Genomic DNA, 11,003 nt, shown 5'->3' with positions numbered 1-11,003 from the left:
TTATGTAAAGCAGTTCGAGAACGGCTAGAGCTGAACAGTGCCATATGTTACCAATACACAGGTAATGTAACAGATGACACCGCATGTGCAGCAGGTCACTCCGTCCCCTCACAGTGATCTGTGGAACAACGGACACCTCAGCCTGCTGAGCTAAACAAACATTTATGTAACCAATGAAGTGGTGATCACCTTTCTTCTGTGTGGCACTCCATCTCCTTAAGACTAAGATGGTGACAGGTTCAAATAGTACCACTGCTTCAATATTTCTGCAGGAGCAAGTCCTTTGCCCTTTAGAATGGTAACTGTATCTAAAAGAAAAGAAAAAAAAAGTGTCCTATCAATCTATCTATTTCAAAATTATCTGTGAAGGAGCGGCACCCCACTCAGGGTCAGTTCTTGCCTTAAACACAGAGCTTCTGCAGCAGGATCCAGTGCCATGGGCTGGCACACTCTCCACAGGTGCTTCCTGTCTTATGCCTGATGCTGCCAGGATAGGGTCTGACCGCCCACACTCCTCGAGCGAATGAACCATTTTTTTATTATCATTTACTTATTAGACTGACACCTTTATCCAAAGCAACGTACAACATTTCAGAGACAATTGCTTACATTGCAAGCTGTTGTTCCGGTTGGACCACAGATGGGTGAAGTGACTTGCTCATTGGCACACTCAGTGTAAGTAGCAGGATTTGAACCCACAACCTCAGGGACTGAAGTCAAGTATATATATATATATATATATATATATATATATATATATATATATATATATATATATATATAATACACAAATGCACACCCATTTGTGATATGCACACACACACATACACATATATAAATAAATATAAATATGTGCATGCATGCATATAGACAGACACTTTCTATATTAACACATTGTACTGTAAAATGTGTAAATATATTAAATACACAAACCTCACACCTGTTTTCTGCATTTGTATGCAGTGTTTTATGCATATATGCCTGTATGTGTGAACGTATAAATGGAGGTTGTGCAACAGAGCTTTTTTACAGCAAATATGACAGGCAAGTACAAAGAATGGTTGAAACAGTAAAGAAAACAGAAATCATCAAAATATACACCAGGAAACTGAAAAAGTTAAATATAATCAAGTTTTCATTTATTAACAAAATAAGACCTCCCATTTTTTTTTGTTTTATTTGTATTTGGATAGCACTGCCATCATCTTGTTGAACATCTTTGGGGTATTTTGTTCCTTCTCAGTTTTGCTTGATTTCTTTCCCCCAAAAGCATTACAAAAAAATAGTATGTCTCTTTCAAATGTACAAATTAAAAATAAATGGAATTTCAAAAGAAAACAAACAGTCAGTCAGTCAGTCAGTCAGTCGGTCCGTCATCAAGGTCGTTGTACCAACAGGTCAGCTCATGCAAGAAAAAAACAAACAAAAAAAATAAAAAAAAAAAAAAAAAAAGAAAAGACAAATGAGTCAAAATAGTTGGAAAAGACAAGAAAACATTTAAATTATATATATCTATATAAAACCAAACTCATTTGTATTTGAGTGTACTTTTCTTGATTCAGGGTGGACTGGATGAAATAATGCATATTTGATATTTGCTCTCTATGAGGCCAAACATACCAAGAAATAAATAGTCGCCAGTCGTAGTGGGGTGACAAACGTTAAAAATCCCAGTGTCCCTCAGTCCCTACTGGTAGCCCAGGGCAGATGCTGACGTCAGTCTCTGGCTATACAAGGCATACGGAGAATAGTAGGGCCCAGCTGTGGCCGGTAACGTGTGCATTGGCAGTCCACTGGCCGTCGGCAAGTGAGTCTTGCTGTAAGGGTGGTATCTGCTTAGTCCCAAGGTGTGCGGACTCCTCATAGAGAAGGATCCCGGCAACGTGTTTGGGCTGCCTGGCCCAGCTGGAGGGAGGTGGAGGTGGCAGGAGGCTGCGCTGCTCAGGCTGGCGGTGGGATACCCTGCTAAGAGCTTATCTGCCCCTGGCAGGGCAGTGTGGGTCCGCAGGTGGGTAAGAAGTTCCTCTGAGGTGGCAAAGCGTTTGTCGCAAGGTCCACTGGCAGACACCCAGTTGCATATATGAGGCACTGGGTCATTTTGAAGCATAAAGCCATAGGTGTAGAGGGGGTGCCCAGACAGGGTGGCCGTGTTGCTTGATGATAAGGCAGTGGGGTGGATAGAATGAAGAGGATGTGTGGGGTATACCAATGGGTAGCCCTGTTTTAAAGAGGAGGATGGATCATGGACACAGGAAGAGCAGTTGCTGCCTGCAAGGTGGGAGGCATTGTGGTAGGTTAGGCAGTACGGGTCCCGGCATAATCCCTGCATGAACGATGGAGGAGAGGCCCCAGTGAGTGGGCTAGAACTAGGATGCTTTCCTGGGACAGCCAACTGCCCCCCCACGAGGCTGGACTTGGCATGATCCAGCCCTGGTACGAACTGAGAAGGATATCCGGCATAGGCCCCCACAATGGACCCATGGTATCCCAAGCTAGAGGACGGCAGCGGAAACACAGAGTGGCTCGTTTTGTAAGGCGACACGGGGGCTACGTGACCTGCGCTCAGGCCTGTGTCTGGTTTGCCCTCGCTGCTGTGCTGTGGGCTGTTCTCAGAGCTAGCATTGCTGGAGTTGGCGCTGGCTCTGGTGAGGCTCGAGTTGGCAATCTGTGCATTGTCCACATTGGATTTGGGTAGTTCCTGCTCTTTTTTGTCCTGCCCACTCAATTCACTGCCTGCTGTTTTGGACTCCCCGTGCTGTGCTTGTAACGGAGGAGCTGCCGTTGGCTGTTGTTGAGGGGAGCCCACCCTAGAGCTGGGTGAGGCAGCGTGCGGAGGAAATGGGGGACAGGTGGCACTAGGCACTCGAAATCCAGCTTTGTCACCATTTCCGCCTGAACTTGAGCTGCCCGGATCTTTCCGGCTCTCACTTGTCGATTTAGAGTAAGGTTTGAAGCTGGACTTATCCTCCATGGACTGATGGTGATCCCCACCTGCCAGCTTAAGGCTCCCACCAGACTGCCGACTACTGCTGGAATCCTTTTCACTGACACCACTGGAAGTGACGGAGTTAAGCTTGGACGAAGGTGGGGGATCCGGCTTGCCAATCTGGGAGCAGGTCTGTGCAAGAAGTGCCAGGGGGCTTTTCTTTGCATCCAGCTAGAATTTGAAAGCAAAAGAGAGACAAGAATTAATTACAAGTGCCAATCAATGCTACCCAAAGTTTCTAAATATTTTTTAAGTAAACTGTGGATTGATTTATACACACTTTAAGGAAAACATAGCATACTCAGTCAATCTTGTTTTTCTAACTAAGGGTCATGTGGAGGTGGGAGAGACTGTCAGCAACAAGCACAAAGCAACAACATGAGTTATAAAGCATGCAGCTGCTGTCACCAATTGAGCCATGACAAATCAATCACTTAATCTGATTCAGGGTCACAGGGATAGCACTGGGCGCAAGGCAGGACACAATAGCGGGCACGGTGCCAGTCCTTCAAAGAGTCCATTGCAGTCACCCATTCATCCAGGCTTCACATCAAATATCTATTGGACTCTGCTGTCCAGAATACCGCATGGGATTTCCCATAATTGCAATATTAATATCTATGCGCTTCTTGAAAAGCGCTCCACAAAAATCAACTGAATTGAACTGAATTTGGGCTCAAACTTTTCTTTAATGCTATAGCGGTGTCATTAATATATTCATATAAAACACTCCTTATATAAAGTGCTGTATATAAATATCACGAGAAACGTAATAAGACGTGAGCCTATGGCAAGGGTGTGTAATGAATAGCCAACAGAAAGAACGAAAAATATAAATTTCTATATGTGTATATTGATATAAAGCTCTCTTCACATAATTGAAAGGTTTATGTTTATACAATGATGAACTTAATAAATCAGCTTATGGCAAATGTATGGAATGAATTGCAATTTTACAAAGAAAGAAAGATCCTTCCCACCCCACTTCTTCCTAATTTGCCCCGGGTGCTCAGGTGACCCTTCCTGATGCGTGTCGCATTTGTCCCCTCCGAGTTGTCCGGCCGCTCAGTTTTCAGTACCAGCATTGGGGACAAGAAGGCAGTCCATCACCCCTCAGACTAACACGTGTCGGGTTAATTTAGAGCGTCTTCTAAAAGACAATGTTATCTTATAATTTAAAGTTTTCTAAGGGGTCCGGATAAGAACGAAAACCTGGACGATCGCCTGGGAAACCGCCCTCTATAAATGTAATGAATAATTCTTTTTTTTTTTTTTTCAAATTCAGATGTCTGGAAACTTGCTCTTTTTTATTATTTTTTGGGGGGGAAGGGGAACTGACGAAGCCGCGTTTTTATGTTCCGAGAGCAAGACAAGCGAAGATGAATTACAGATCGGTAGACTGCAATATAAAACTCCGGCGCGTCTGCGCTAGATCGTAAACCTGTTTATAAGCGTGTCTGGGCTAAATCCGGGCATAAAAGTGATTGACGTCCCTTAAATGGGGTGGAAAACTGGTAAATGTACAAGATGATGATTCTTGTGTGAAATAAACGGAACTTTAAGAAAGGCGGCGGCGGCGACGACGACATGGTGGCGCAGCGCATCGCAGCTCCAGAAACCTGGGTGGAGTTCGCTCGCTCCCCTCGTTTGTGCCTGCACAGTCTCTGGACACTTATTTTCTTCAACAACCTTATCTGAAGCAAATTCTAGGGAACGAAAACTGGCCCCGAAGGAGTGGGTTAACGCGCACCATTCAGGCTCGACTCCTATCTAACACCGAATTCTGACGAGTTAGGCTCGCCACGTTCCTTTAGTTTCATAAAACGGATTGATGGACAGGTGATTGATTTTATTACTCGTATAGCCTTCAGTTCCATAATTAACACGCGTTCCGTCCCAGTTTAAAGTGTCTGACCTTGCGAAACGCAGATATAAAAAGCGACAGCCTGACAAGCACGTTTACACCCGCGATCTTTATCTCCGGGTGAAGCAAGTTCAACGTCTCAGATGTCACGTGCGCGCAGCCCCCCGGCCCAGGCACGAATCTTAATGGAACTCGGCTATACATTATTTGAAATTTATCAAAACGAAAATAAAACAACAAACATGTACAATTTTTTTGCACGCGGACATAAATATTTAATGCTGGCTTATTCCAGTAATAATTATGGATGGCCGAATTTATCTTTAAAGCAAATGCAAAAGTACACCGCAGCATATCACCAAAACCACAGACACAAAGACACGTTTTTGCATTAACAGTCACACCCTAAAGGTTAGTATCTGCCCAAGAAGATAAAAAAATCGGAAAACGGTATAAACATTCGAATTCATGATAGCTGAGACAGAACTTGTCATGTCGGCAAGACGGAAAATCCGAGCCAGCCCTGTTTCAAAAACTTTGGTCCATGCGTCGTTATCTTTTAAAGAATGTAAGTATTGGGGCTTTAACGTTTTCTGTCTCTGCGGTTATCTCCGTGATTTGAAGGGATGCTCCGATCACGGAAATGAACACGAACGCCCGCAGCGGTGGCAGATACGTACAAAGCACGAAATGTCATTAACGTTAAACGAGGCGATCGCTTCATGCGCTCTACAAAAACGATCTTTTCAACGTACTGCAAGAGTGACGAAGTTATGAAATTATAATAAATTTGGTCCAATTCAGTTGTCGGCACTTCCGCGGTAGAGCAGAGACCAAGATTAGTCTCGATCGCACCGATCTCAGGTATCGTATTTGACATTGTGACTTGTGTGTAAAACGCAAAACAGGTTTGAAGTAAAGTACGCATCATTTAGCGTTTAACGTCAATCAAGAAAATCTAGAAGATAGAAGAAAAAGGGTATTCGTACTACCATAATACACCAATACATCAACGCGCAAATACGCATCCCCATTTTCTAAATTAACACTTGAACAGCTAACGCATTCGAAGATGGAGATATAAACGCTGTACAACTGAATGCACACAAAGTCTATTTAAAAGGCTTCTTATTCCTTGTGCACAGATGTCAGACGATTTGAAATCCCAATTCTAACATTCGTAACTTGAAGGTAGTATTTTATTTCCGAAAATACACACAATGCAGTAAAAACAGAAACTTTATGCAAAATAGTAGCCGTTTGCCAAACAAGTAAAAGAAAATGACATGATATATAGGCATAGCACGAGCTGGCTGACTAGTACCCCGCTTTCCCGGCGGCACTCAATTACCTCGATGCTGACCGGGGCGGAGGTCAGCGGCTGGAGGTACTCGGCGTGAAGGAGATGTCCGCTGTGCGCAGTCAGCATCTTGAGCACCTTAATCGGGAGTCGCTTCGCCTGTCTAATAGGATCCGAGGGAGACAGAAAAGAAACGGGGGCGCTCTTCTTTGAGGGTCTGGGTGAGAGGCTGTCGTTCTGTCCGGTGTTTTCCGCGGTCCTACTGTGAATAGATCCAAAAGGAGAATCGTTCATTTGGAGGTTTCGGGGCTGAGGAGCAAGGTTTCAGGCGTGATAAGAGCCCCCTCTCTCCTCTCCGCCTTCTGCCGCGTCGGGTGTCCGTCCTTTGAACAAGAAGAGTGACCGTCCTTGAGCAGAACTGAGAACTGATCTGGTGATCAAGCCGAACGTTCCGTCCGCGTACTATGCACAAGTCCACCGCACCGATGTCAAGAGAGGTTCGCTCTTATAGTCGCACAAGTCCGTCTTTGCGAAACTGGGACCTTAATCTGCTGAACCACTCATGATAATAAGCGTTTTAAACGGAGCTCTAAGGAGCCAAGCGGATGCGCTTCTTGCGATGTAGAGGTGCTCCGTTCCCTTTCTCTTCAGCTTTTTCTGAACAAACATGCCTCCTAATCCATCAACACTTCAAATATCACAGGATCAGAAAGGCAAAACTTCAAAGTAATTGCGCCGCGCTCCAATCAGCGACAGGAGGTGTGGCAATTTTGCGAAGAACCAAGGGGAATCGGGGGCGGAGATTGTTGCTTCCTCCGCCTTCACCAGGAGGGAGGGAGGCAAGGCCGCCGAGACTAAATTGGACTAGGCGGTGGGCTAATGGGCTGTCCTTACAACGAGTCCCGTGTCCTTCTCCAGAAAAAAAGAAATGGGAGGGGGGTGTGGGGGTTAGTCCTGCCCAACCTTCTCATTAGCAACTCCGACCTCCAGCACTTGGGGATTTATTGCTGTTCGAGTTGAAATCGTCTGCACTGGAATACAGTATACCAGTAACTGAGAAGAAAAGGAAAAACATAAACGCTTTTTAACTGATTTTTAAAAATCCATGTCATATTCATGAAACTTGGTTTAAAACGCACGTTTTCTGCTGCTCCGTTCAATGGGGGTGCGCGAATGCACAGCAGCCATATATTTAACCCGCGCGCATTATCCAAATCCGTTCCACATTTCACGCCAAGGCAAGACAGTATAAGGCGTATCTCTCTCGGCAGAAGAGTCGATAAAGATTGTGGACATTAGCACTTTCAAAAACGAGTCGATCAGAGAAAGCTCTGTCGTTCAAGTGACCCTAAGCCCACCTCTTCTCTAACGCCAGCGCAGAAAAACAAAGGCTGAGCTGAACTGAAAGCAGCAGGTTCTCGGCTCACGTCACACTGGAAGTCCCTGTCTGGCTTTGTGACTTTAATTCTGTTTGCTCTCCTTTGTGGTTGCAATGCTCACATGTAATTCAGCATAAATGAAAGAGTGGCCTGAGACATGGGTGTGCCCAGAACCGCCACTTCTCTTGTTTAATCCAGCCACCTTTTGTCATTCAGGGTGAGCCATAGTTGTGTCAGTTGGCGTAAGTGTTGGCAATCAAGTTATGCCATGTGATGTGTGTTTTAATGTTCATCTCGTTTGTCATCTGCTTTTTCTTAGTTTCTTCAGAGTTTCAGGAATGAGGGAGTGTATGCTTAAGCCGTGTCTGTGACTCACAAGTGCATGGATGAGGCACCCCACTTTTAGGGCAGATGAGACACACATCAGTTCCCATGATCTGTCCGGCACTTGGGGCAATTCAGGAGGTGTGAAGTGCTATGCAAATGGGACCATCATCATCAAGTGATGAATTCAGACATTTTACAAGGGCCAAGTTGCCCAGCTTGATCTCTCCTTAATGGCACCCTGGCCCTGACAGCCCTCACCTGACACTTTTAGTATTGTATCTTTGTCACACTGTTCTTGTCACCCACTCACCATCCATAAACACATTCACACGTCCTGGTGCTTGTGCCTAAGCTATGATGTGTTGAGAACCTCTTAGTACATGAAAAGCAATCCTTTGCTGCACTCTAAATATACAATGGGCTTCAAATTCACTACAAAATATATAAGGATTTGCTTTGTTTAAGAAATATATTCTTAAACTCTCAAACATTTATAATTTCTACCATTATGGTATACAAAAAGATGAAAAAGAAAAATTAGGATGTATCCGGTACCACCACTTCTGTAAGGCAGCAAAATGATGGCAGCAGACTTTTAATCAGCAGGAGAAATGGCACTGATGTTATACGCATTGTAATGTACTATGGCTGTACATAATGAATATGAGAGTTAATTATTTGTTTCCAAACATTCATGTTAGGCTACTTAAAAAGATTTTCATAAAAAAGATTTTTTATAAGATATTTTTTAATATTAATAACTAATAGTTAAAATAATATTAGGACCTAATACAGATTTCCATATCTCAGTTCGACATGTAATAACAATAGCAATATAAAAAATATTCAAAAATAACACTATTGAAAGCAATAATTTGTCAGATACAATACATATATATTAAGAAGTATTACAGCTATTTGTCAATTTGCTGATCATGGGACGAGATGGTGGTGACGTGGGATATGCTGGTTAGACATGCACTGTACTGTGTACATCTACAGTACTATATAATAAAATGCTACTGTCTGTTTGTGGATGTGTGTCTGGCCGCTCCGAGCAATCTGATTGGACAGTTTGGCATTGAAGATGCGATTCACAGATGAAGTTCTGGGAAAGAGAGGTTGAGGCACATGAGCAGTAGTCAAGGCATAGGAGGCATGCTGAGAGTCACCTTCAAGGATGGGAAGTGTAAAAATGGACAGAAAGCGAGCAACGCACCTTGAAAAGACAGAGTCTGAGATTCAGGCTTTATGGGAAGACTTTTGATAGTGGGAACGTCACGCAAGAGAGGTTCAGACACATGAGGATAATGAGGAAAGGTACTGTATACTGTTTGAGGAATGTTGAAGGTATATATAGGGCAAGAGAGATCGGATATTTTTAAAATTATTCTGTTCAATAAGTAAGATGGCTGGTGTGACAATACGTTTGAAGTTGAACTTGAGTACCTTTCTTATACAGGTGATTAAAAAAAATGTAAATGTAAAAATGTTTTAATACGTAGTCAAATATTCTTAATACACATACTGCACACCAAACGGTAGACTTACCTTTCATTTTTCCCCACCTTTGGTGCTGAAGTAGTAAAGGAATGCACCCATTGGCGATGCTACGTTATAAAGGATCAGGGAAGAATTAAACTGTTAGATTAATAGGGACGCATCCTGAGCATTTGTAAATTAAAATAAAAACAAAACTGTGAGAGCTCCTTTACAAACTGGATTAGACTACATGTTCATGTTATACTTAGCCACTGCATGTTGGACAATGTTTAATTCTTTTTGAATCATCCTTTATGATTCATTGCACAAATTTATAATTTTAATAACAGTTATTAAAATAATAATCTACAATGGAAGGAAGCAGTTTAGAAAATGAATAAGTGTATATGAGACACATTATGTCCGTGTCTGCATGGGTTTCCCTCTCACATTACCTAAGATGCATGCATTAAGTTATTTCGTGACATTAAATGTAAGCATTTGTGTTGGTGGGTTTACAATGGACTGCCATCCCATTTGGCATTAGTTTCTGCCTTACAATTTATGCTGCTTGGAGGTCTTCATCTAATCCCATGACCCAGAAATGCATTAAGTGGACTATAGAATGTTGATTTATGCTTCTGCACTAAATACCATATTGATGTGCTTACAGAGCCTTAATAACAGTAAATCGTTTAAACTGGTGCACTTGAAGGTGAAATAAAGATACTCAGAGAGATGGGAGTGGATTTCGGGTTTTATGGGGGTGGGCATACTCTGATGAGTCAGTGGGGTAGTAATTTCAGTACATATAAAAAGAATTCACCCCCTTAAAAGTACAGTATTCACATTTTATTGTTATACTGTACAACATTGAGTCACAGTGGCTTTGTTAATGTCAAAATGTCCTTCTTGATACTGATCACCAGAGAAGACTCTTTCATGTCAAAGTGAAAAGCAGATCTCTGCAAACAAGTCTAAATTAACTACAAGTATAAAATACAAAATAATCGATCACATACTGTAAGTACGACACACCTGAATCATCACTGGTGCAACCAACCAGTTTTAGATGTCGCAGAATTAATTGGATGGAGATCACCTGTCTGGGGTTTCCATTGATTATTGTATAACTGTCCCTTTTCTGGAAGGGCCAGCATGGTGGACTAATCTACAATCTTTATACAAAAGAACACTCCAAGCAACTCAGTGAGAAGGTGGTTTAAAAGCACAAGTCAGGGCCACTGAATATCCCTTGGAATCAGAGTTAAACCAGTTATGAAGAAATGGAAAGAGTATGGGGCAGCTGTGAAACTGCCTAGAGCAAGCATCCACAAAAACTGTGATTGTGCAAGAAGACTAGTGAGGGAGGTCACCGCTAGGCCGATGAGAACTCTGAAGGAGTTTCAAGCTATAGTGGGTGAGATTATAGAGACCATGAAGACAACAGCTATTGCCGGATGCTTCATCAGTCACAGCTTCATGGGACGGTGGCAAAGAGAAAAATATGTGCATGACATCTCATCTGGAGATTGCTGGATGGTACACAGGAGACTCTGAAGTCAGATGGAAGAAGGTTCTGTGGTCTGATGAGACTGAACTTGAACTTTTTTGGCCATCAGACTAAATGCCTTGCTTGAACAATGCACTTTACTAAAGACACAC

The 11,003-nt window shown here is 42.9% G+C and overlaps 1 protein-coding gene across 1 annotated transcript; it reads right to left on the bottom strand.

Annotated features, from left to right (window-relative positions):
- Window positions 1-1,449: 1,449 nt before the first annotated feature.
- Window positions 1,450-6,830, bottom strand: znf703 (zinc finger protein 703). The gene is made up of 2 exons (XM_039768455.1): window positions 6,202-6,830; window positions 1,450-3,157 (listed from the first exon to the last, which is right to left on the bottom strand). Exons 1-2 carry the CDS (start codon window positions 6,442-6,444, stop codon window positions 1,688-1,690), a joined length of 1,713 nt encoding a protein of 570 aa, XP_039624389.1. The 5' UTR covers window positions 6,445-6,830; the 3' UTR covers window positions 1,450-1,687.
- Between the last annotated feature and the right edge of the window lie 4,173 nt (window positions 6,831-11,003).

Source organism: Polypterus senegalus, chromosome 11, assembly GCF_016835505.1.
Source record: "Polypterus senegalus isolate Bchr_013 chromosome 11, ASM1683550v1, whole genome shotgun sequence".
Lineage (NCBI taxonomy): Eukaryota > Metazoa > Chordata > Cladistia > Polypteriformes > Polypteridae > Polypterus > Polypterus senegalus.
Note: the sequence above shows the minus strand (reverse complement) of the source record. Positions and strands in the feature narration are given on the sequence as shown.

What these genes read in the sequence shown, in the direction of transcription:
- znf703 (XM_039768455.1), bottom strand. Translation starts at nt 6,444, where the DNA reads ATGAACGATTCTCCTTTTGGATCTATTCACAGTAGGACCGCGGAAAAC. An exon ending in CCGCCCCGGTCAGCATCGAG is followed by an intron (nt 3,158 to 6,201) that starts GTAATTGAGTGC and finishes TTCAAATTCTAG; the next exon opens with CTGGATGCAAAGAAAAGCCC.